The sequence below is a fragment of the Cololabis saira genome, chromosome 17 (assembly GCF_033807715.1).
Source record: "Cololabis saira isolate AMF1-May2022 chromosome 17, fColSai1.1, whole genome shotgun sequence".
NCBI lineage: Eukaryota > Metazoa > Chordata > Actinopteri > Beloniformes > Belonidae > Cololabis > Cololabis saira.
The window spans coordinates 5,496,845-5,524,795 of NC_084603.1; the positions used below are offsets into that span (position 1 = coordinate 5,496,845).

Sequence of the window (27,951 nt, forward strand, 5' to 3'; positions counted from 1 at the left end):
TAGAAACGTTTGTACCTCCCATGAAGACAAGGGGCTGACATGCATTCATCACCATTGGTTTCACAGTGGAGCCCAATAAAACCATCAGGACACAAGCAGTGATATTGATTAGGCCCATCAATACATCTTCCACCATGTTGGCATGGATTTGGAGCACACTCATCAACATCAACGTCACACCGCAACCCTAGAAATCAAACATATTCAAATAAGACATTGGCTATTTAACAAATGCTACACATAAAGATCTGCTTAGTTCTTCAGTAATGAATCTGTTCATAAAAAGTCAAAACAGATAAGTAACAAGTATACCTTTGGGGGAAGTCAAAGACACACAATTGATTTTACAATAAGGTTTGATTCTTCAGACAATTCTCGGATCAATTTAAATTTCTCACTACTTCTAACCTTGTAAATTTAACAATCAGCAACCTCAAGAGATGCCAGCCGTTCATGCTCTGGGCCTTTCTTTAATACTTAAAAGTTTTCTAAGTTAGAGAGACAGAGGAATACACACATGCTTTTCCGTATCTTCACTTTATCCACACCCTAAGGTATGTGGATCAAGTTTAAAATTAATATTTGGTGTCATATTAATAGATTAACTAATAGGCAAAAAGATAATGATAATGAATAAGAAATCAAAACTACTACTTAAAATGAGATTGCCTTTGCAGCTTATTTCAATAATTTCTGCACGATCAGAAAGGTTTTTTTGTCCTGCTTGTTGTTTCTTATAAAGCTATTAATTTCAAACAACATATTTGAGGTTAAAGAAAATCACAGAACAGTTTGTGGTTAACAAGTTGGAGCAGTGACTAGCTTCAAAATTAAAATTGCATATACTGTAGACTAGACAATATCTTTCTGAAATGATATAAAGAGGTGTTCCATAAACTTGGAATGTGGCTTAAATTTTTTGAATGTAAAGAAAAATCAATTATCAGCTGGTACACATTCTCACAGTTACTTCGAAAGCTATAGAGGATTGTATTTTAAAGCTACTTGTTGGGCATTTAAACAGTTAAAAAGTTCTTTGCATCCCATGCAGTATGGGCTTTTCTTGCAACATTTCATAGAATCATAAAGGTTTTTTTTTTAAAAGAAGTTCAATGTTTATTTGATTGGAACAGATTTCCTGGTGCATTCTTTAGTTTAAAATAAATAAATACACAAATATACCATCTGTTGATACTGTCATATCTTTAATCAAAACTGACACACTTAAATATTTATACAATAAGCCACATCTGTTGAACAGAAAGCAAAATTAATGTAGATAGGAAGAAAACTTGCTTTGAAAAGCTCCCGCAGGCTCTTTTATTACCCGGATTTATTCACACTTTATATTAATCATTTATCTCATGTCAGTGTAAAATTGTATGCAGACGATGTAGTTATTCTAACAAAGTTCAACACAAGCCACGTCCTTCTGAGGGGTAAGAGTTTGACAATTCAGATAAATTTAAATATCTTGGGGTTATATTATCTTTTAGGTGATCAATGTTTCAGCACTCAAGGAATGGATTCCTCTGCTGTGATCTGGTCCCGTAACAGGACAGTGCATAGTAATATGTGTACCACTCACTCAATTAATGTTTTTAAGAGCTTTAAAGTTGATATTTTTATGCTACTATCAGCTATTTGTCAAGAAAAACAGAAAAAATGATTTATTTTTTCATCAACCTTCCTTTTATATCCTATCCAGCCTTAACTTGCCCCAGTACACATTTTCTTTAAGCCCGATAATAAGTACTGTCAAAAGCAGGTTTGTTGCATAAAATGAGCAGTTGATCTTTTTATTGGTCATGTCATATTTATTCTTCTTCAGTGTGAAAGTCATCTTCAAATGAAATCAGTCAACACTTCTTTTTTGGAAAATGGAAATCAAACTCTTGTCTCCTGCCAGCACTGGCGGATACTGTCCAGTAAAAACGGCATTAAGCATTATGTGTTTTTCCTCTCAGATCTATTTAAAAAGCTTTGATATGAAGTGATCGCAGTCTGGCAGGAATACTAAACATTAGAATGCTGCATTTGTTACAAAAAATGATTTTTGAGCTCTGCAGGTCTGTCTCTTCATATCAACTTAAAACTGGTTTGTTTTCTTCTTTGCTCTTGTTACTATCAGTCTGTGGTGTATTTTAATGAAAAGGGCATACTATGAATCGCTTCTCATTTCATTTGACAGTTCATACATTTTAAAGCAGGGCAAAAATATTTTAATTTTTTTCATGTTTTGACCCATCATCATGATCCATTTTCCACACACAAAGCTGCTGAGTCAAACCATTACAAAGAAAAAATGTCTTGTATAATATAATATATTGAAAGCTTTAACCTGTTAAACTAATCTAGACTCCAGAGATGTGCTTTTTGTTACATCTCGCACCTTGTCAGGAAATGCATTTGGTAATTTCATTTGATTGTGATGACTTTCACACACAGTTGTGAATGTCTTCAGAGAAACAATTAAAACATTTTGCCGATGCAAGTTTGTTGAATAGAACTGCATATATATTGAGTTCAAACGTGCCAATACACTGTGTATATATATATATATATATATATATATATATATATATATATATATATATATATATATATAATAACTGAATCAAGTTCAGTTCCCTAATAAAAAGAAAATACGAACCCCGAACAGCTATGATGATTTCAATCAAATGTTTAAGTTATTCATAAGGCAAACATTGCAAATATTCCATCTGCCTCCATTTCCCCAAGTGTAAGTACTTGCTGCTTTTATCCATTTTTGATGACTGTAAATGTGTTTTAGTCTGCTGGTCTGGTAAAGCTAACAATCTGCAGACATAGAACTTTTATTTATAATTTACTTTAAGATCAATTTGCAGTTTTGTGGATATGAAAAACAAATATCAAAGTCAGTGTCAATAATGTTATCTACTTAGAACTTAAATCTAAACTCTGCAAAAGTAGTTACATTTTGTCATCTCTATTTTCTTTTTGTAGAATACATTTTAAATGAACAGGCGTAACATTGTTCATATAATGTGGCATGTATGTAAACTGCTAAAATGTATGCAGGAAGGTTCATTGGATGATGGAGAGCAGGATCTTAAAAATATAGCCCCGTGGCTTATGCTATTTTAAAGTTGCTTAGTTCACAGCACGGGTGGGGGTTAAAATAAAATACATAACACTGCGCTTCTGGGTGATGCTTGAAATGGTCAACCATCCATCATCTATACCTGCTTATTCCAATTCAGGGTCACAGGGCCCTATCTCAGCTCTTATTGACTGACCCCAATAGTCAACCAGCCAAACCTTATTGGAATCTGCTCATGTGAAACAAAGAGCCATTGGGTCTTTCAGTACAAGTGGTCCTGATATCATCCTCATTTTGATTACAGTAATTCCAGACTTTAATGCCAAGATTGAACATAAAAACCTATAAAACTAATGCTAAGAAGAAATGTTGCTGTCAGCCTGAATTTGTGCCAGCAAAGCAAAGAATAAATAAATGTGGTTGCAACAAATATTGCCTTAAGTGGACTCATTGAGAGTCAGCCCTGAACTAACACAAAGTTGTCAATAAGTATAAACATTCTCCAAATCTTATCGCTGTTGTGACTACAATGTTTTCTAAAATGACATATAGGGCCAATCCCAATACACCTCCTACTTTCTACCACTAGACCTCCCTCACTATCACTACCCCTAAAAAAGAAGCCACAGATTTTAGGGCACTTGAAATCTTCCCAGGGGCCTGTCCCAATACTCCCACTACCCCTACTTTTCAGCACCACCCCTAAAATCAGGAAGCTGAGAGCCAAAAGCTGTTTTAATTTCAGCTGTAGCGCTGTTAATATGCCACTTTATTAAGTTTTAATATTTTTTCAGGCGTAAAAGTAACCGTTAAGATCCCCAACCTGGGCTCAGTTTATCCAAATAACGCCTGTTAAGAAATTTGATCTGATGTTTTCGGCGATGATAAGGGCGCAGCAGCAGCAGCTCACGGTCAACCTGCGCCGTTGTTCCGGGGAGAAACCTGCAGCTCTATGGAGAATTACCGCTGGCTGAAATAAATAATTTAGGAAGATAAATGTTGGTTTAATAGATGAAATCTAACAGTTGTAGCTACGGCTCGGGAGCTGATTTATGGTTCCGCGTTAAATAGACGCAGAACCTGCGGCGTAGGGTACGGCGTACGTCGCCACGTAACCTACGCCGTAGGGTCTGCGTTGGTGTAACGCGGAACCATAAATCAGCCTTTATTCTGGCGAGGTTTGAAAAAGACTTCGCAACAACAGGCAAACGAGTTATTATGTACATTCACTGAGTGAATATTATGAAAGTAAAATATATATTTCTCGCTAGAAATGTAATCAAAACACATTTTTATGCAGAAACTAACTCAAAATATTGATTTTATTCACTAAAAAAATAAGAAATGTCCGCCATGTTTTTTTTTTATTCAGTCCGCAAATGACGACGAAAAGCATTCTGGGAAATTTTTCTGGCCCTCGGTCAACTAGGGTGCATCCGAAATCCCTCGCTCTGTAGGGCTAGATTCATAGCCACTACCCTCGTTTTCAGCACTCCCCCTAGGTGAAAAGAGGAATTGGGAGACCACTACCCTCACGGGAATGGGCAAAATTTAGGGGAAGGGCTGAAAAGTAGGGGATGTGGGTGTATTGGGACAGGGCCATAGCCTCACACAGACTGTGCTATAAGATCCTTTTAAGATCAGATTTAAGGTTTGACTGTTGACTGAGGTGAAGCCACAGTGTTTATTTCTCATTATTCATGCAGATCTCATTAAAAAAAGCAATGAAAAGAAATGAAGGGGAAGTAAAAGTTAGAGCCAAGGGGGAAACAGCACATAACACAAACTGTCAAAGTTAATTTTCCTTGCTCCAACAAATCAGAAAACACATTTTTACAACACATGGATGATGTTTGTGCAGTTCTAAATTACAGCAGGTAAAGCTTACTTATCCAGTGTTCCACAATTGTTCATCCTTTCTCCGAGGAATAACCAAAGAAATGGGTTATGTCTAATTCTTGTAACATGGATTTTAGTATTGTTTTATTTTACAAAAAGGTAGAGAAATATTCTTAAGACTTTCTGGAATTGAGAAATGAAAAAATGATACCTGACCTGTCATCAATCATCTGATTAGCTATTCATTTACAGGCTGTAACAAATCCACAAACCTGAGCAAGAAGTTATTTATTGCCTCCTATGAAACAGTAAACTGTCTTTGCCGTAAACAAATCTATCATTTCCTCTCGTAAAATGTCCCTTTCTTGGGTGACAACTGTTTCATTTACCCAAATACGAACATGTTAGAGCAGCAGAAAAAAAACAACTCACCATTCATCTGAGCTCAAAGATTAAAAACAATTCAAATGGGTGAAGGCGAGTTGTGATACGAAATGCAATAATACACAAAACACATATTATGTAAACAATAGATAAATTAAGAATAGGTGAAAACACAAAGTGAAATTAAACAAGTAAAACAGATTTAAAATAAAACTAATAATGTATACACATTTTGAGGGCATAGTCCAATATTAACACAAAGCTGATTTTAATATTTAAAGAAGGAATCAGAAGAGATCAAGAAGGAGAAGAAAAAGACAAGATGAAGAAGGCCATTTTTTAAACTGCATACTGTGCTGATTTTGCAATATGTATGCTGAGAAATACTGAGATCTTGTCCTGCTTCCAGCATGCAACCGACCAGTCTACCTTGTATGCTACATGCCATAATACAGTGTTCCCCAATCTTTTCTGGTAGCCTCCCTTTGGTTTGTTGGAAAACAATAACAAAAAAAATAAAGCAGAATGTAATTATTTCAAGAGTAATTTCTTATGTATTGTGTGACAGTGTTCTTTGCCGTCTGTTGTAAATTATGTTTAGTCCATCAGGTTTCTTTCTCTCTTTTTTTTTTTAACTGCGTAACAATTTTCAACATTTCTGCTAATATATTTTTCAAGAAAGCAAAAAACATGTACAACTTCCCGTCAAACAAACCTGTCCCTTGTGCTGGCAGTGTCAAAGCATACATTTTTTAGATTCATTCATACCTCTTCCCCCGCCTGCAATGGCTCTAGGCCCCCTCTAGGGAACGTGCCCCCCACTTTGAGAACCGCTGCCATGATGGCACTTAGGGCTGCAACGATTCGTCGACGTTGTCGACAAAAATCGATAATCAAACTTGTCGACAATGAATTCCATTGTCGACAATTGTCGCCAGATGTGTTTTTCCAATGGAGTGAGTCATCTCACTTCAATACAATCTCTGCGTCTCAGCCGAGCGGGTAGCGGTTAAACAAAAATGACGGCGTCCTGTACAGCAGCTGCATGTAACAAAACTTCCAAAGTTTGGGAGCATTTTAGCCTGAATACGGCAAATAAAAAGATTACTTGCAAGGTTTGCAAAGCATGCTTATCACGGGAGCATGTCGGTAATGCACGAGAATTTGAAGAGAAAGCACGTCGGACAGTTGAATGAAACGGAAACGAACCTGACTGTGCCTGACAAAATTATTTTAAATTAAATGCACGCAGAACGAAAAAGAGCCACCATGGACCCCTTTCTGCAAAAGAAGCAGACGTGTTCCTGCAACAGGCGACTGCCCTCACTGAGTCAATACTGCAGCTGATCTGTGATATGAGGCTCTCCATGGTTGATGGTGACGGGTTTCAACAAATGATACACCAGTTCAACCCAGAGTACATCCTGCCATCCAGAACCCATTTTACCATCTTGATGGAGAAAAAATACGAGACGTTTTATTTATTTATTTTTTATAATTTATTTTTTATATAAACACAATTGCCTGTTCTTAAAAAGTGAAAAATAATGGACAGAGGTTTATTTATTTATGGATTTATGTCTATACTGACTGAACACTGTGTCTGTTCTTGGTTTTAGATAAGACATTTTATTTACTTCTTGTATGAACAGCAGCAAAGTTGAATAAAATATCTATTTTTCATCATTGACGTACCCATCTTTCTCGTGTTTATTATCATTTGCCACATAATTAAAGCAACCTCATACTAAATTTAAGAAAAAATTACTAATTATCCGATTAGTCGACTTATCGTTTCAATAGTCGGTGACTAGTCGACTATTAAAATAGTCGTTAGTTGCAGCCCTAATGGCACTACAGAGAAAGCTTGTCATAGCAGTCACATGACAAGTTTACGGTTGTGATGTACAGTAGCATAGTCACTTTAACACTGGCATACTATTGTACATACTAACAATGACTGGCAGACCTTTATCAAGTACATACTGTATACTTCATCAGTGGTTGTCAACCTTTTTGGGGTCCTGGACCCCCTGCAAATTTGCAAAGTTGCAAGTTCTTCGTTTTTTTTTTTTTCTTCAGAGATGCACCGATCGATCTGCAACCGATCGGTATCGGCCGATAATGCCCCTATCAGTTTTGATCGGAGTTTTCAAAATAATAGTTCAAAGGAGGCCAATCCCATGACGTTTACAACACCAAACCACCGGCAGCGCGTGCGTTCCCACATCTCAGACCTAGGTCTCTTCAGGGGGCGCAGCAGTCCCTACAAAACATCAACACTGAAAAAATGGCGTTGCCGGTATGGGAGTTTTACAATGACCAAAAAGGACAACAAATTTGCAGTTTGCAAGGTGTGTGCAAAGGAGATAACCCGAGGAGGAATGTTACAAAAGAATTTCAACACAACGAAGCTGATAAGACATTTGAAAGTTCCTCAAACGAAGGAGTATATTGAGTTTTCAAAGTTGGCTGCAGAGAAAAAAAGGAGCGTGCAGCAACGGCACTACCTCAGCTGAACGTAACAGACACTTATAAACGACAGCAACAACAGCAGGAAAAAGAAAGAACTACATCATAATGGATTCATATGCCTTGATCATCAGTCACTTTTTGTTGTAGAAGACATCGGGTTTAAAGGTGTCGTTAGCTACTTGGATCCGCGGTACGTGCTGCCGAGACGTAAATATTTCACTGTTGAATGCCTGCCGGAGTTATAACAAACTATAATACAGTCACATCCAAAGCCTTGGACGACAATCATGTCAGTCGGCTTCACTCACAAGAGTTTCCTCACAGGCGGCGGATGCTATCGCTAAACCTCTTGCAAAGCTTTAATATTAATTTTCATTTTAAGATTTTATTCATTTTTCCACAAGAAAACTAAGGTCTATAGTTTACAACTTGTATCAACTCTAAGAGAGTGACATGTCTACTGTTGTCTGTGCTGGTGTACTGCACATGTGTTGTACACATAATTAATGCCACAAGAAAGCTTAAACTAGTGTCATGTAAAAAAATCAAACATGATATACTTTATAACAAAAAAGGTCAACAGCTATGGGGAGCAGGATAGTGGGGGGGGGATCAACAGCTGTGTAAACGCCTTCGTCTAAGAGAACAAGCACCTATGTGTCGGATGCAGGGGGCCAGAGTGACTACGTTTACATGCAATCAAAATTCGGGTTAAGGTCAATATTCCGGTTACTGTAACATTCGGAATAATCTATTTACATGCGTGAGCAAACAGGGTTATGCCTGTATACATGGTAATTGTAATCATTTGTGATATGCGCAGAGCCTCCACCCCCTTCACTCCTATAGGACACAACTTTCTCTCTTCTCCCTTCTCTCCTATTCAACCTCTATGTGAAATGTATTTTATATGGTTATAACCATTGTTGTTTTTCCCGGGGTACGGAAGAGGAAACTCCTTCCGCGTTCATTTCTGACCAATGAGAGTTAATGAGTTATGGCCTTAAGGCTGAATTATGGTTCCGCCTCAAATCGACGCCGTCGTGAACCCTTCTCCGTAACTCCATTTCGACGCGGTGCAGTTCCCCCCGCGACTGCTAGTTCGCGATCTTTTCCTGAATGGTTTATCCGACTTCCGGTCACAGTGAATCAAAGAGATAAGGACAACTATTGTGCAAAAAAACAAAACAAAAAAAAAGGTGTATAAATCATTAACAAATGTGTGATGTATAGTATAACATATTGAGCACAGACAGTTTTTAGTTTATTCATTATACATGCCTCTCTGGTTTTTAAATGTATATGGACAACTACTGAATAATTTACTTTAGTTAGTTGGTGCATACTGTAATAAAGCACTGGGCGGATGGAGGATGGATACTTCATTGTCCAACTGTTGCATGCATACTAATTTAAAATAATGTCCCTAATGATACTCTCTGGAATAGACAGACAACCACATTTCCAAGTTCACCCGCAAAAATATTGACTTTACCAAAAAAAAAAGGACAAAAAAACAATTGCTAGAACATCACCATGCAATAATGTGCTGACTGAGGACACTATAACAATGTGCTGATTGCACTGAACAAATCACTCAAGGGAGCATACCCACTAATGATGGGTGAAGAAGAGAAAACAGAAGGTGACAAATACTGGGGTTATATTGTGATTTATAAAAACATAATCAGTCATTTATTATGTCATTGGGATGACTTATGACCTCTGAACACAAGACAACACCTACCTCATGTACAGTTTAATAACATATTAGTTGGACTGAAGTGCCTTTTAAGCTCAAATGTCCTAAATAATAAACTGTCAACTGAGATCTTGGCAGCTGCCAAACCCGCCAATCCATGCTTTAGAACTGTAAACATGACACGTGGTGAAAAAAAGACAGATTTGGAGACAGATAATCGCAGTAGCCTAGTCCTGATTTAGTTTTAGAGACCTGGAATGGTTGCTGTTTGTGTCTCTGCCTGTTAACGTTTCTGTTTGTTTGTTTTCTCTCTTGCAGATTCCAAAGGCTTGTGTGCCCGTTGTGTGTTTTCCTGTGTTTCTCTCATTTCAGACTTGCAGCAGATTATTGTTGGTACCTGAGTATTAAAAAAAAAAAAAAAACTGTATATGAAAATGAAGCACAATTAATGTGATCAGATTTAGACTAAATTGTACGGTAACTATATTGTTGGCAATATAGAACATATTGAGGCCTTTTTTTAAATATTCCTCTTTACCCTGTAGGCAGGTCATTCAGACTTAAAGTTTGATAAAAGCTGTCAGAACTGTGGCCAGAATTATCTCTGACTTTTTGTGTCAATTACTCCTTTTTGTTCACCATGTTCCTCGTCAATAAAGCCCTAAAAATTCTCTATTAGTTTTGAAGGGAAGAAGATGGTTTTGGGACTTCTTTCTGTCTTTTGCAAAGACAATTTGAGAGAACATTTATTAACAGCAACACAGCCCGACACATGCATGAAAATTCAATATACATGGTGATGCAGATTTGAATAAAGTGCCATCATAGTTCCATCATGTCACAAGTAAGTAGATCCAGCACCTGACAACTTTATTAGTAAGCAGCTTACAGTGTTAAAATCAAAATGAATTTTGGCAACAGATATGAGGGGAAAAAAAGAACCCAGTGACTTCCTTTGTCAGCCACAGAAAATAGCATGTTAATACTATCAAGTGACACAGCAAGTTCCATTATTTCAGCCGCAGAAGAGTTGGCACAGACTATCAAAGCAGAGGAGTGCGTCAATCCACTGTAATCAAGCTATTAAAAACACTCTGAGCGGCTGAATTTATATTTCAGACAACCATTAAAAGAACACAAAGCTACATATATTGTAAAACCAATTTTTCTACTTTTTTCAAAAAAGTTGCAATGCTGCAACATTTATTACAACAGCAAATATTCACCATGAGTTCTGGTGGGTCCGGGCCAATCCGAACTGTATCCTCACGATGTTCACTCTCCTGAGGAACCCTGTTTCCTCAGATGAGCTTAGAGCAACGGAAAAAGTAATGACTTGTGCTATACTGTGTGTAGGCCTAATAATAAAAGCTGCTTCTGTGGGAATTGGGCCATGTGTGTCAGGCTCTGCTCTCCAGAGTAGCAGTACCTCAGAGATTTCCTCCCTCTCTCAACTGGGGAAGGATAAATTGATGATACAGCGTGGAAGACAAATTGAATTAATCTTCCCCGTACCTGACAGGAATCTATGCACACGCGTACAAACACATATGCACTTGATCAAAAAATAGCGCGATATCTCTCTGAGTGGACTATAACACAAAAGGATTAAAGCCAAATAACGATAGTGTTCTGGGACTTAAGAGGCTGATGAAATGAAATAAAGACAAAAAAGAGACACTCAGAACTTCCCATTAGATAAAAAAGGTGACATGAATTTATCTTTTGTTGGTGTCACAAAAAAGAAAGCGCTGTATCTTGTAGGGAGGCTAATTAAAAGTGGGCATTGTGAAGCTTTTTAACCAGATCTGTGTCAGTGTTGCTTCAATAACATGCAGGCCCAGCAGTCATCACGATAAGCTTTTTAGACTCTCATATTGATCTTCATGTCACCTAAGGGCATAACAACTACCTGTGTATCCAGGCCGGCAGACGCACTTGAAGCCTCCAGGCGTGTTGATACAGATGCCCTCTTGTAGGCAAGGTGAAACTTCACACTCATTCACATCCAGGTCACACAGCGCTCCAAAATAACCAGGAGGGCAAAGGCAATGGAACCTAGGAGGATAAGATAACATTGAATGATTATGGAATGAGTTGAACCCCTGCAGAGACCAATGTGTCCGACATTTATAGCATGTTTTCATATTCACTTTTTTTCCCCAAATTTTTCTAAAATAGCTTTCATAATGTATCTCATAAAATACACAACATACTTCTATAAGCAACTGAAAAGCAACACACGTGTCCGTGTGTGGATTTATGCATATGCTAAGCCCACTGAGACAAACCAAGATGCTGCTTTTTCCAACAGACAAGCAGATCCTTGCTGGAAAATTAACAATACACAAGTAATTTTGTCAGTGTGTAACTTCATTTAGATCATTATGCCATCCAAATGACATTGGATGGCATATTACTAAAGGAAAGAGCTCAGTCTGTCCATTGATATGATTTATTCAATCCACATCCCTCTATGGATCTCATATCGCCACCTTAGAGGAGATGGTTATTGTGTTTGAAAGCAATTAAAAAAAATCATGCAATTAGAGACCTCCAACCTAAAATGTAAACTGCATTTTTAGATGAGATGAACCCATCAGTTAATCAGTAATATCTAATCAAATTTCTGCAAAATGCTAAATAGAATGTTCTCGTCATGTGCCACATCAAAACTACCTATTAGAAAATGTTAAAGGCGGGGCTCAGACAGCACCGCTAAAATAAAGAACTTCGTTGCTCTGTCACATGGCTCAAATTACCTATGCAAACATAAAACAGCATGGGCTCAATGAACGTAATGCAGAGTGTGACTCATTACCACAGATAGAGATGGTGGAATGGATTAAGGTAGCTTTAAAAACACACCTGATATGAACCCCCTAGACACTGCAACCACAAGGGTACGCTGAGCTGGGCTAGGTCACCCGGGAACAAAGTCATGACGGGAGAGAAACCGGAGACAAACTATTTAGGACTCAAATTGGCCCTAAGACATCTCTACCCATCTGTCCAACTGAGCCCGGAAGCCTCGGGGCTCCCATTAAGCACAGCGGAGAGAAGCGCTGGTGGAGTAAAGCCCAATCTAGATACATGATGTGTTCCTGCAGAATCCACTCTGTCTTTAGAGGGGAAGCTTATGTGTGTCAAGGAAGACAGACTTGTTATATAAAGCAAAACACTTTGAAGACACAACCCCATGCTCTTCGGAGATTGGCTTTGTTTGTCCTTTCAAAACAAACTGAAATTAACTGTGCCAGGCTACTGCTCAAGATACGCAGATCTAAAACCATAGCTGAGTGGCAAAGTTGATGCAAAACCACCGACGTGAAATAAATGAAATCTAGTCACACTTACTTATTCACAAGGTCCTGACAGATGCTAGCGTTGCTGCAAGGGCTGGAAGCACACTCATTGATGTCTTCCTCACAGCGCATACCAGAAAACCCCATCTTACAATCACACCTGCAGAAGAAAATAAAATCACTAATGCTGACCTTTAGTTTCATGTGGAAAGAAAATCTATATTTTCTATAGACACATGCATGGGGGGAGGAACCATCGATATTTTCTTTTATTAATTACACATCATATTTAGCATGATTACCAATGCTGAACAGGTCAAAAGTGTAATAAATTACAAGAATAATTAGGGCAATTCTATTTGACTCGTAGCAATCTGACCTATTTTCAAGCAAATTTTCTGTTTTGAAAATGAGGAGACATAAACACAAAATGCATATAAAGGAAGAAAGACATTTCCAAAAGTTTAAAGTTTCCAATAAAAAATCTGACTTCTTCTTTTCTCTCAAATTAGTTGCTGGTTCTCACACTTTTTACCTGTAACCATTGACCTGGTCCACGCAGCCGCCCTGATTTTGGCATGGATTTGAACCACACTCATTGGTGTCAATTTCACACCACCTCCCTTCAAATCCTGAAAGATAGATGAGATGGTCATGGATCAGCAAACCCCACTACATCCTGAAAACGTCAGGGCCGATGATAACAAAGGCCCCAGTGAATGCCATTTTAATGGAACTAGTAGCCCCTGTAGCATATCTCATCTTCCAGCTCTCAGCACTCACTGTTTCTCCTTTGAGAGTGTGTAAGTCTAATAATACTTTAGTGCCACAGAAAGATTGGTCTGAGGGTTAGTGGTTTGAAGTTTGGGAGGTGTGTGTCTGTGTGTGCGGCTCTGTAGGTGTGTGTTTGAGAAAAAGCCAGGGAATAGGGGGACATCCTGTTAAGTTAGGGTAAGAGGGAGATCCTAAACCCAGGAGGTCTTTTGCCCTCGTTCATTAGGGGGTTGAGGGGCACGGTGGCGAGGCAGATCAGTGGGGATGTTTTGCTGAGCATTTAAAGGGAGCAAGGGAGGCTGTACTGCTCAGCCTGGCGAATGCATTCCTCTAGCTTTTGCCTGGACCATTAGGTGGTTCTCAGCTTAGCAAATCAAGACAATATATTCAGAAATATAAAACCAAAGGAAAAAAATGTATGAATAAACAAAACCCTGAAATAAGAAGCACCTTGGAGAAAAAAAATCCCCTCAAGAAATAAGCATAATGTTCCATAAATCTAGTCAAAATGGTCGTGTTTTAAGCAAAAATGTCTTTGTTCAAGGGGTAAGAAAGATTTTCTTGGCTAGAATTGTAGTCTTCTAATTTTCTAGAAACAAGTTATTGCAGCATAGTTGTTGATGAAAAAAGGGTGAAAGTGGAAGAAACAACTGAAGTAAAAATAATTAATTCAACCATATATCTGACACTTTAACTTTATAATTAACTTTTATAAGTGCAAATACCGCCAAAAAAAACCCAATTCTATAAATTGATAACTGAACCGGTCACTGTGATACCGTTCTAAATATTTTAGCGAATCAGCGCGAAAGAAACATTTAGGTTTTTCTCACAATTAAGAGTTTTGTCTGCTTTCCTAAATGGTAGATGTCTGGCTTTAATTGTTAATAACCCTCTGATCAGTCAGCATGTCAACCGCTTAAAGGAGCTTGAGGCTCCTTTTAAGAAATGAGACTCTCTAGCGCCACCCTTCACCACGACGGCCGTCGGGGGTACTGCAGCCAACAGTGAAGCCGGCACGGGAGAACGGGGAGAACGCACATGCAGCGTCATGTGACGTCACATCCGCAGCCCAGCGCGGGAAACTCGGGACCGAATTGCAGCACATTTTGCAGCACACAGCCTGTTCAAGGCAAAGGAGAGATACACTAGAGGGCTCATTCTTTTGGTTTGGAACGCTTCATCTGACATTATTACTAGAAAACTTAAAATGTATACGGATTTTTTTCATAAATCCTGCCACAATCTGGCCTCAAGCTCCTTTAATGTTATGAACATACCTATGTTTTTTTGTGTGTATGAACTCTGAAGATGCAATTACATCACATAAAGAGAAGATAAAACAAGGTAGACGGTGAGATTGGCAAGAACAAGATGGATTAGCTTCTTGGTGTGGATTGGTCTTTTTTTTCAAGATGGTAGACTTAAAATGTTTGGTTCAAGAGCACAAAATCATCTCATTTTGTGGGGCTTGCAGTGCAAAGACGACATGAGTCTGTAGTCTTCATTCTTTAAAGAGCTTCACACATTGGCCCTAAAATAGCTGGGTTTTTTCTTGAGTTATCAAGTCTGACATTGTTCTAATAATTTATCCAGGTTATGCTGGAAGTAAAAGTAGGTACAGTATGTCAGTCAATCTGTACCGTCATTCCCAATTTCTTCACTAAAGTAGGGAGTCTCTCAATACACTGACCCCCGTAGGACCGCAGGGCTGCCTCCAGCTGCAGCAACTCAACCTGTCTGCCTTGCATCCACTGGCTGTGTCTTGCTGAAAATTAGATGAAAGCAGATGCTGCTCATGTGAAAAACCCACAAGTTTTACATTTCAGGTGTGTAAGTTAACGCTTTGGATCAATTAGCAGTCTTTTGGTCCTTGTGAGCTCCCAAACAAGCCCGAATGAAAAAACACAGTTTAGTTAACATGATCAATATATTACTAGTCACGCTGTATTGCTGTTCTGTTCCTAAAATTGCTGATACAAAGTGAGAAAAGTACAGTTTTGATACTTCTATTTGCATTCAACCTTGTATAAATTAGTTTCCTCATGTTCTGGGTTTAACATTTTCAGCTGAATTGCCGAAATATTAGAACTGAGTATTAAACAGAGTACAGAGCCAATGTTGCAGAGTTGGAGAAGACAGAAAAGGCCAGTCTCATCCGGTGTCTGGTGGAGATGTGAAAAGGGAGAGATTAGGATATTCATAGATCTCCAGTCACTGAATGATGAAAAAGATGTAGAGTCACATCTAAGCCATTTTAAGGCCACAAGCAGCAGAAACAGCAAAATGTGCAGTTTTGAAGAAGACAGATGAGTTTTAAAGGATTAATAACCACTGGAGAAGAGGTCCTTTAATAAACCATGCTGACTACACCTGAACCATATGCTCTAAAAGCTACTCCAACTGCTAAATATACTGCAAAATAAAATATTACTCACAATTATTTACTGTTTAATTCTTGGCTCAAAATCCGAGTACACTAAATAAAAGTTATCCTTCATTAAACCATATTAAAACAGCCCTTTCATTCTGACCTCTTCTAGTTGGTTACCTTAACCTAAGCAAATTCAGACAAAAGAAATTATAAATATAATATGCAGGACCAAATTAAAGATAATTATCATGTTTTATCTACTGATTATGTGTGGCCATTATTAATACCATTGAGTTTCATCAATCTGTGACTCTTCTGCCATGCAGCTGGTCATACTTTAAAATTCTGAGCTCAGACTGTTAAGCACAGCTCTGTAGCCCCTACAAAGCACAACTTGCCATGTACATTTAAAAATTATACAAGTAAATAACTATGGTTTACAAAAATGTGAGATATGGTGCTCTTATTGTAGCCTGATCCCCTTTTGTTACTTTGCCTAATACAAGCGAGTTTCATACAGGCCACTTAAAGGAGCATGAGGCTCCTTTTAAGAAATGAGACTCAATAGCGCCACCCTTCACCACGATGGCCATCGGGGGTACTGCAGCCAACAGTGAAGCCGGCACGGGAGAACGGGGAGAACGCGCATGCAGCGTCATGTGACGTCACATCCGCAGCCCAGCGCGGGAAATTCGGGACCCGAATTGCAGCACATTTTGCAGCACACAGCCTGTTCAAGGCAACGGAGAGATACACTAGAGGGCTCATTCGGTTTGGTTTGGAACGCTTCATCTGACATTATTACTAGAAAACTTAAAACGTATACGAATTTTTATCATAAATCCTGCCTCAAGCTCCTTTAAGAATGATGGAATTTTGGAAATTCCTTTTCTGAATGTACTCAGATCAGAAGTGAATGCTGAATAGCACTCTCGAATATCCACATTGACTTTGGCTGCTCCTCTTAAATTAACAGTTTTGCACAAGACAAATGGCAGAAAAAAGCATGGATACAGGAATTGAAGCCATTATCATTGGTCATTAGAACGATGTAATTTTAATTTACAGACAAAAACAATGAAAAAACTCTAAGCCTAATGGGAGAGAAGAATGAGCATCTGGTGGGTGGGCCGACCCAGGTTTCCAAAACTCCTCTGTCAGTCAAAACCATGGCAAAAGCACCTTGGGGACTCTTTCGAATGTCAATGCAATGTAATGTGTCTTCTGTCACTAAGCAGTGACTGGAGGCCTCTCTTTGACAGAGTACAGAGAGGGATACCCAAGGCACGAGCCCACAAAGTCATTCCATCATCTGGTGAGAGCTCTAGTGTGTGATCACTGCAGCTGCCAGTAAATGTCTCAAAGGAGATGAATTTGTGGGTAATACCCAGTGGAAACAGAACTAACTTTGATTGACATTTCAATTGAAAAATGAGGAATGTCTTCATTTTGAGTGTGAATGTACTGTAGGTTGGACTGCCAGACCTGTATTGTCTTCAGTCAGTCTGATGCACAAGTTTCACTGGATGACCTCAATCAAAATTATATAGCCCGCTGCGTTCGCAATATAGATTACAATTCCTATCTGTAGCGTCATCTGCATGCAGACATGCATCTGTGTCAGACATCTGGCCCAACAAGTATGATTTTTTTCTTTTAAATTTCAATTTATTGTTCCTTTAATTTTCCCATCGATGTTATGCTGCCGTCTCTGCTAATGTAACACCGCACAAGCATTTGTTAAAATGTATGACGTCCCGGAAAACTCCTAAAAGGTTAAGAAGTCACAAGGAAACATCTTTAGGTTGATGCCTTGAAGTGTGGTTATGACATCAATCCATTTACTTGAATAAAAGGGTAATATTGAAATAATATAAACTATGCAATACGTTTTCTTCCCATAAAAACAACATAAACATACATTAGTTTTAAACCCGGTCAATTTGAGCAAATATAAGTGAACAGATATACCATATATCATTCTGCAGAAGTCTTTTTTTTCTCAAAGGCAAGGAGTGCAGCACGCTTGCAAGTCCTTGACATGCAAAGACAGAAAAACTGGGTTACTTGAATAAGTAGGTTAAGAACAAAAATCTTTGTATGTAAACACCAGCTAGAGAAGCCTGTTTGCCACACTGCTACACACCTGGAGCACCTCTTTAACTCTGCAAATACAAACACATAATGATTAAACACTGAGTTTATTCAAAAATTGTTTATTATACAGTTCTTACCGACTCAGGCCTATTTTTATGCATTATGTATAAATGATGCCACCTACCTCTCTGTCTCAATGGTGTGCAGGTACTTAACAACAACCACTGTCAGGTTTATAAGGGAATATAATGATAAGAAGTAGTGTGTGAACCTGTAGGAAATTGCTGTTTTTTCTTCCTTTTTCGATATTGATTTGCTATTAAATGCCATGTTATCTTCTTTTACACTGATGATACACACTTATGAATTGTCAGCTTTCACTAAACACACCCATTAAATATTCATTCCAGTGTTTGAAGAAAAAAGTAAGTGAACCTGTGTGGTTAATAGCGGGTCTTTTGGCAGAAGCATAACCTCAATAGCTATGGATCAAACCTGCACAATGTTCAACAGGAATTTTGGACCATCCCTCTGAACAGAACTACTTTAGCTCAGACACATTTGTCTGGTGTGAACAGCTCTCTTGAGGTCATTCCACACCATCTCTGTGGCGTTATGGCTCTAACTGGGCCACTTCAAAAGACAGCTTTTCCTTTTCTAAAGCCATTCTGTGGTGGATTTACTTTGACGATTAGAGTAAATGTCCTGTTGCATCACCCAACTTTCTCCAAAGCGTCAGCTAGTAGATAGTTTGTCCTACATTATCCTGTAGGATAGCCTGGCAAACAAGAAAATAGTTTGTTTTTCTGTCAATAACAGTGTTATAAGTGGTTCAACGCATAAGGCAGCAAAGCAAGGCCAAATCATGATGCTCCCTCACCATACTTCACAGCTGGGATGATTTTTAACTCTGGGTAAGCTCTGCTTTTTTTGCATCACAAATGGGAGGATATTCTTTCCCGACAATGCTCCCAGTAGTGCTGCAGACTGCAAAGGTGCTCTTTGACAAACTTCAGGTGCACGGCCGCATTTTTCTTCATGGTTTTTCTGCCACAGAAAACAAGGAGCCTGCTCAACGACTGAGTGTGATAGTGTAATGAAGAGTGATGTTTGCTTTGAGTCCCTTTGATTAGGTGCCCACTTCTCAGAAGGGTAGACACAGTGCTTAGCTGTCTTCATTTATAGACAGTTTGTGTAACTGTGGACTGGCTGATGCCTAAACACTTAGAGATTACTTTGTATTCCTTTCCAGCTGTAAATCATATGTCTTCTCTCCTGTCTGTGAAGTGTGGGACACGTCAGCAGACGGTTTTTATGAGGAGCGTCTTAAAATGCTTGTCCTATATTGATCAAAGTGTGAAAACTAAACCTACAGTACACCATTGTGAATGTTTAAAAACTGTGTTAAATAGAAACCATAATAGTTTGTGTGTTATCAGCTTAACACATCACTGTGACTTAGACGGAGATCAGACCACATTTTATGTCAAATAAATGATGAAACCAGTTAATTCTCAGGGGTTCAAACCTAATTCTTGGAACTGTTCCCCTGAAATCATTCTCAAGAACAACAACTCTAAAATGTTTTGTTACAACAAACCTTTCTAAATTTACTATTTATTGGGATAGTGGTATGACACCAAAACAACATTTTTTTTAAATGCTTCAACCTGTCCAAGAAGACACTGAAGCATGAAGCAATCTCTACATCTGACAATGTCTGATAGCCAACATGCACTCTCCGATTACGCATGGGAGCACAAACCATACAAAAGCATCCTTCATTATGCAGTACATAAAGACACCCTTCTGCATGAGTACATCATCATGTTATACGTTTACCGGTGATGGTAGGGATTATGATTGCTCTATACAGAAAGAAGGCACGCTACTTGTTCTTTTTTCTTCTACAACTGTATGACGTGCATGTTATAATATATGTTATGTATTCAAAATCTCTGGCACTGTGCCTGCACACTCTACCTGTTTCTGACATTTCTATGTTGGTATGCCTGACTAAATAAACAAAGATGCTCCTCTTCTTGCTGTCAGGAGGTTGGCATCATTTTTTCTAGCGCATATGGATATCCTTTGAGCTAATGTGTATGCAGTGTCCACGTGCCATCTGAGCCCATACTGGAGAACAACCATCACTTAGTGTGATGAATGTGTGGATGGATGAATGCATAGAGCCATAACCTCTAACTTCTTTTATAGAGCAGTTATTCGGACTGGAAACAGCTCTAGCTAGAGAAACAAAAAAGACCTTTAATCACTTGACGTTTCGCGACCTTTACCTACTAAGGGATACACTCATTCTGAGGTTGAACACCTTTTACATATTAATGTCTGTTTGCGCCTCTGTGTGCCTTCACTTTCAAGATATCAGAGCAGACACCACTTCTTTGTGATTTACATGCTATAAACTTTGCTCTAAACATTATAAGGCCAGTGCTGGCCTTTCTGTCGTGGTCCATTAGTTTGAGAGAGTTTTTTGGGGAATATCTTGCTCTTAGTAATTGTACTGTGGGGAGAAGTGGTTATTGTTGAGACCTAAAATCTGGAAATATTGGTTTAGTTGTGTTATGCTGAAAGCATGAGTCATATATCACATCTGATAAATGTCTATGGTGTGCGACAAGTTGTATGTTACTACAATGCTCCACGGACTCCTGCAAGCTCAGCAGGGATATTTGAGTAAAAAAATCTCTGCGTGGCCCTTTCCTTACTCTATAAAGTTTTTATTGCTGTTATTAAACATATTATGAGCTAATACAGAGTAAAACAGTAAATGCAGTTTGCATGATACAATTTAGATGCCTAGAATTCATAAAAAAATGATAGGATGGCACACTATATAACAAGTGAAGTACAGTGAGTGTAGTTGACTGAGAATCTAAGCGTTATGTTCTGCATCACAACAATGTAACAAGGAAAAGGGCCTGTGATATTCACATGCGTCTTTGCCAGGACATTTCATTCAGAAATTGCATCACGTCTGCTATAAGTCATATTGTCTAGGTTCACAATGAAAGATGATTGCAATGAGGTTAGACTTTTGCAACTAATCTTTGGCAGCACATACTCTGAACACATCTTTTCCAATTTGATATTAGATATGTGTCAGTTCTCTTGCTGGCGTCGCTCCACAGAAGCTCATTAACCAACTGTTTGGTAGGACGCGATCTCAATCTTGTGGAAGGTGAAGGCTAGTGTAGCATGCCATGCAAATAAAGGGGTTTGCTCTCCCATCTGGCCAGAAGCACCTCTGGGAATATTTTGAACCATGAAGACAAAATGGTTTTTGCATGTAAAAGGACCACAGTGTTTTCGTAACTCCTTATAATTCAAGAAAATCACATTTTTGCACTTCATGCAATGCACTCGAGTAAACATGACTTCTTCCAAGGCAAAATAGCAACCGAAAGAAAAAAAACTGATTGAGCTGTTTCAAGACATTTTTCATCATTAAAAAAAAAAAAAAACAACCCCAAACTTCCTAAACCTGGTACAGTGACAGACATCACATAATAGGTGTGTGGCCTGGACTTTCTGATAACATTATGTTAGGCAGGATTGCATTTTAAGGTCTCTTTGTGAGCTATTTTTAGACTAGACATTTTATTCTAGTTTTAAACTTTAATACTTGAATTACTGCCATGTCCCTTACATCCTGGCTTTCATTTCAAAATTTAATGCTCAGACACCTCCATGAGTTTGTAGCATTATGGCACAATATACCACTGAAAGTGTCCAAAAGCATCATGGGTAGCTTCTCGTTTTGCTATATAACTAATACACGCAGGTGGATAAAGCCATGCCTGTTTTGCAATGCTGTCATCCTCAGACATTTCACAACGTCCATATGTGGAGTCTTGCAAATAAACTTTGAATCTTGTCCTTCAGTGGACAAGCAGGCGTTTATCTAATGCTGAGCTCTGAAATTTTTTATATTTATTATTAAAAAAAGAGCCAAAATAGCAAATGAAGACATCGAAATTCCCAAATCACATTTTCAGGCCTCATTTAGTTTTTTGAGTTTTTTATGACTCATTACTCCTTGGTTATTCTGCAAGTGGTTGGGAGGGCAAGAGTCAGGGAGATGTAGACTTCTTTTGCTATCCTGGTTTTCTCCGGTTTGACATATCTGGGTTCAATGTACTGTATAGAAATACCAGCAGTCAAGAAGGGAGGGAAAGTGGGGAGGGATGTAATCGGTTGCACCCAGGCTTAGATCAGGTAACATTACGTTTTAGTTTATCTGCTGCAAGAACAAAACAAGTTCCCTCAGAACTTGAAAGCAGAGTAAATGTCCGCTTCTTTTTTGTTTGATTAGTTTTGATTATCAGCTAAACATGCTCAACCCTCATCACTGAAATATCCCAGCATATCGTCTAAAAAACAATACAACGGTGGTGATGGGTATCTAAACAACTATTATATGACACATTATTGTTTTGTTTTTTGATAAATCCAAACTCTTAGTACAGAGTCTGCGTCCTTTTCAATTTGCAAATTTAAACCCATTTTTATACAAAATTGAGTCAGAAAAATCAGACTTGACATTGTTTTGCTCCAAATTATCATTTTACCAATTTCCCCCTCCTTTTTCCATTGCAAAAAGTATAAAATGAAAATCTAAGTTACGGAAATTGACTAAAAAGGTAGAAGAATTTGACTTAGAAAGAAGCGAAAAAGTCATTTTAAAGTTATGTCACTAGTTTTCTAAGCAGGGAACAACTTGAACGTGTGGTTTCACTGTAACAATACAACATTTGACAATAAAAACAACCTGTTACAGTAAGCCCTATTTTTACATAAGGACATTTGTTCAATTGTTCAATAAATGAAACAAATTTACAGTTAATTGGATCAATTCTGCTATTACAGGAGGATGGATCCTCAACCACAGCAGCAAATTTACATTTTACGGAATTGTTTCTAGTTTGAAAAGTCAAAATGTTTTGTGTTTAAAGAAATCAGAAAATATACAGACACTGAAGTCTACAGACTGTTAGTGTCGACTCTCGGCCATTGAGATCAGGGAAAACCTAGGTGCCTGAACAGACTTTTTTTCTTTTGATTCTTTAAGACTTATCACCTGTTGAAAATGTACATGTCTCATAATATACAGTAGGAGACATTTGCCCTGTAGTGCTATTTGGCAGGGGTAATGCTATGCATTGTTTGTTTCATTTTTCTGTAGTTGTCAGCCAGTAACCCCCACCCCAACCTCTACCCCAACTCTCCCATTTTCAGGTTGCTCTTCGATCAGGGTTGGCACTTCCCGCTGAGGTTCCTCATTAAGAGAAAAGTGGAACATCTGTGCTGGTCAGGGAAGATGACTTAAGCCTGCTGGCCAGAGCCTCAGTGGAGATTCACTGATACTAAGAACAAAAACTTTCTACAAGAGACCTTTAGACTGAAGACAGGATAAAAACTTCACTTACATTTTCTTTTAAGGGAGATTCTTTCAGGTGGCCATGGTTTTGATCAGCACTTCAGCTTCACACAGTCTACCTTTGTAAGCAAAATCTAATTTTCCGTGTAAGGTAATGCTGATCCAAGTAAAACTCCCTAATGGCTGCCTTTCATGTCCAGTGGAACTGACAAACACTAAAATTGCCAAATCAACCTTTTTGTAAGACACACTCTTACTTAGACTTTTCACTCAGTGATATAAGACCACACACTTTACTTGAAAGTATATTCAGTTCAGCAAGTTTAAGAATAATTATCATTTAACTCAGTGTTTTTCAAACTTCTTCTGGTGCCCCTCCCCTCTTCGGTTTATAAGGACCAGTGATTTTAGTGGATGTGTGTTTAATATGACATTCCTAATCCATTTACATTTTGTTTCTTTTAAATATGTTGATTCATGCAGAGGTGGCCAATAGTGCTAACATATATGTGTTTTTTTGATTGCATGATATATTTGAGGTGTTTTAGTTTACATCGCCTTGAAAAGGCGCCAGCTTTGTACGTTTGCCTGATTTCATCAGATTTATTCACTTCGATTCTTTTGTAGTTCTCCTTTCAGTATAGTTTAATTAGGAATATTTTTAAATCCCTGGAGCCTAGACACTGGTCTTTTTATGATATTAATGTTGTTAGCTACCACATGTTGCCTCCCTGAAAGAGATTCTTAATGTAGTTTAGCTTAGCCAAGACCGTAGCTGACAACATTAGCATTCTTAGCTTAACCCTCAAAGGGGACCTATTATGGCATCTAATCCCTATTTTAAACAGGCCTTGAATGTCTTAAAAACAAGCTTTTGATTGTTTTTGCTAAATAAATTAGAAATTCAGCCTCTAAACCATGTCTTTATCTTCCCATTCTCTAACCTCCTTATCTATGGGGGATTCTGAGTGGGCGGGGAGGCTATGATGATGAGGCTCTGTGCTGATTGGCTGCCTGAATGACGCGATACACCGCTACGAAAAAATGGTGGAAGCTCCGGCCGGCGGAGTTACACCGTGTCCCAACTGCATACGATGCGAGCAAGCGTCAGAGACAAAATCAATTCCATTGCTTTATTTTCTATTGGACTGTCCTAACTGTCTGCAGCGACGCAGCGCTGCACAGCGCGGCGTTTTGAGCTGAACATTTGTCGGACGCCCTGCTTCTATTTCCTTACTGTCGCTCGCGTTGAAAGCCTGTTGAAAGCGCTGTAGGAAACAGTCATGGATGAAGAACGTCTGATCCAGTTAGTTGAAATGAGAAGTTATCTCTATGATACCTCCTCATTTCACTACAAAAACCTCAATAAGGTGGCAGCTGGCTGGAGGAGATGGACAGAGAGCGTCCGCAGTGCTACGCGATAGTCGGACGCTCGCATGCAGTTACACGGTTTTATAGTTGTGGGCGTGGTTTGCATTTTGGTTACGTAACGAAAATGCGCAGAATCTGAACGGCTCGTAGATCCACATCCCACTGGACGGCTCATCCGGGCGGCTGTACAGATACTGCAGAATTTGGTCGCTTTCCTCCTTCTCTGAGTTGGCAGGCTGAGGGGAGACCACTTTATATATGTTAAAGCAAGAGAAAACGTGTTTTTCATAATAGGTCCCCTTTAAGTTTAACTGGACACAGAGACAGTTCGCAAATTACTGTGAATCAAAATTTGGTTGGCCCTCAGGGGCCCCCCCTCTGGCTTGGGTCCCCACGGATTTGCCTGGTATGCCAGTTGGCAAGTGGTGCCACCGACTATGCTGGCAGTGTCGAAGCATTCTTTTTTTTCCCCCCATTCATACACACGGGCCTCCCCAATATGGCTCTGCGCCACACCTAGGGGGCGCAACCCCCCTCCTCTGGGAACCGCTGGTTTCACTCAATGTTAAAGTACTGTCATAATGACGACAGTCAGAAATAGCATCAAAGCTGCCAGACACTTGTTTATCCACCTATGGGGGTTTCAAGCTTTAAGGGGAAAACAAAAGCAGCAGGAAAAAATAAAAAATAAATAAAAAACAAACGTTTTTACTTTAATGCCATTGGTGGTGCAAATGAATTCATTCAGACTCCAGTGGGAGGTTTGACAGAGGTTCCCACAGATGTTTATTATATCACAGCTGGGCAGAAATATAAAGCAAAGATGTTGTTCTTGGTGGAAAAGATGTTTTCTTTGTTGCCCAGCCTGGCAAGAGCTGGATTTTACTAACTGGTTCTATTTTGTTGATCTGTTTGGTTGAAGCAAACCAGTGAATGATGGTGTAAGCAATTGATTCATTCAATCTGCCAAGTGACTAATGAAAATCTCCTATGCCAAACAATTTTCATGGACAACTTCCCGGATAGTTGTGTGTTCCAAGCAATCTAGCACATCAGGGTACTGTATGTATACAAAGAAGATCTAATTATTGAGATAGCCCTCCTAATCTGTGGCTATTACAAGTAGAGCACAGGCAACATTTTCAATTTCTTGGTTTTGACAAAGGTGAGTTGTTTCTCTGCTCATCTTGTTGACACGTCTAGGTTACAGTTAAAGTGTCCTGCACTGTGCATCTTGGTTCAACCCCAGCCGATTAACAGTTTTGCAGGTTGAGTAGAGTGAAATTACTGTCACAACCAATGTGAGTGAAGAAACCTGAGCCCTACATCTCCAGTGTGGAATCTTGAGCCTGATTTCACAATGTCAAGGGTTTTATAAATACAATTACTGTATTGGAAAGTTGAAAAAGTCCGAAATAATATGTCAGCCTAAACAGGTAAAAAAAGTGCATATATCTACAGTATTTAATCCTTTTAATGTATTTTGCTTACAAATTATGAACAAAATATCCAGTGGGATTGAGCTTTCCAAATCCCATGTAAACATCAGCCTAAGACCCAAATTCCAGACTGAAGAGGGTGTAAAAGAAGTAGGGTGGGAGTAAACCAGCAAGAAAAGGGGACAAGGTTTAAACCATTTCCTCTCTCAAGTGCTAATACATGCACAAGTGCTCATATTCACCCTGAGAATATGAACTCAATGGCACATAACACAGAGCGCTTTCAGCTTCCAAAATACAGGTATATGCTTTCATACACTGCTGCTGATTAATTAACCCCTATATTTCTAGATGTATCATATTTGATACATGAATTTCCGAGATCTTTGGATCGCTCCATAATAAAAAAAACTTTTAATATGAAGCAAAAGATTATAAAATAAATAAACCAATTAAAAAATACATTAACTTACCTAATGTATTCACAATGATCAAAAAAATGATTACATTCAAAATGCTTTGTTTTCAATATACAGTATAATTAATACTTCAAATAAAAAAAAAGGCTTTTTATTCTGTGCTATTTCACAAGTCAGGCATTAAAGGATTAAGCATAATTACCATAAAGGCTATACTTAGTTTTTCCACAGACTACACTACAAACTTCCCCCAGAAATCATTATACAGAATGCAATATGTTATGTTTTAATGTTTATCTGAGGTTTCATTCACCTAATAGGATCTGATAAGGACAAGAGGATTTTTATTTATCATCATTATGTCCTGGTACTTTCTTTTTGACATGACTATACACTATAAAACCGTTTCAATGGCACAAATCTCCATCCTTAGACTGGATAAACCATTGTTTAACCATGACCCCAAACTGTGCTCATGTATATAATCACAGGGGTGGCTATACTTTTACACTTTTATTTTCATGTAGTAACTGATAATTCATGTGAAAAACAACTGGTGTAAAATTCCTATGTTAATATATGACTGTTTATTCTCAGTTCACCATAGATATGAGTTTTAGCATCCATGGGTGTCTGGCTCTGTATCAGCACTGTAATATTCTAGCTATTTACCAGTCCCAGTTGTAACCCTCCTTTCACCTAAAGATAGCTGGAACAGGCTCAGGCCTCCTATGGCCCTGCACAGGATAAAGAAAGAATGGAAGAAATAGATTAACTATAAAGCAGCTTTGTTGTCTCTACGCCTATATGCTTGCTTTGAGCACTTCATGCCATACTGTTTTTTTTTCTACTTTAAATTCGAGCTAAGGTCTTTGAGATGTGAACATTTGAAAGAATCAAAGGCTATTTAATCTAATTTTACCACTAGTAAAATATTGAATAAATACAACTAAATGCTATGTACATAATGTCAAGTTCACCTTAGAAATATTTAGTTTCTGAGTGTGGGATGAGATTTGCCTGTGGCATTAAATCTAGCAGACATAAGCAGACAAATTTAATTAGGCTGGGGAATAATGTAAGGCCTACACAACTTCCTTCACAAATAACTTGCATTGAATGGTAAATAACAAGTCAGGCAATGGGTTGTATAACAGCTCTGTGATTGTTGAGTTGTAGCTCTGTAGCATGGATTTATGGTGAATAACAATAGAAAGTATTGAATCACAGTTGCTGGTTGGAAGTGAAAACGTCCAAGCCCACGCAAAGCTCTCGCTGTAATGTAT

General features: G+C 38.4%; 1 protein-coding gene across 1 annotated transcript in view; it reads right to left on the reverse strand.

Annotated features, from left to right (window-relative positions):
- eys (eyes shut homolog) overlaps positions 1-27,951 on the reverse strand; it is a 235,197-nt gene that overhangs the window by 116,830 nt on the left and 90,416 nt on the right. Inside the window, exons 26-29 of the mRNA XM_061744588.1 lie at positions 13,326-13,422; positions 12,843-12,950; positions 11,398-11,543; positions 16-187 (exon numbers count right to left, since the gene is read on the reverse strand). Coding sequence (XP_061600572.1) covers positions 16-187; positions 11,398-11,543; positions 12,843-12,950; positions 13,326-13,422 — 523 coding nt within the window. The remainder of the gene's footprint in view (positions 1-15; positions 188-11,397; positions 11,544-12,842; positions 12,951-13,325; positions 13,423-27,951) is intronic.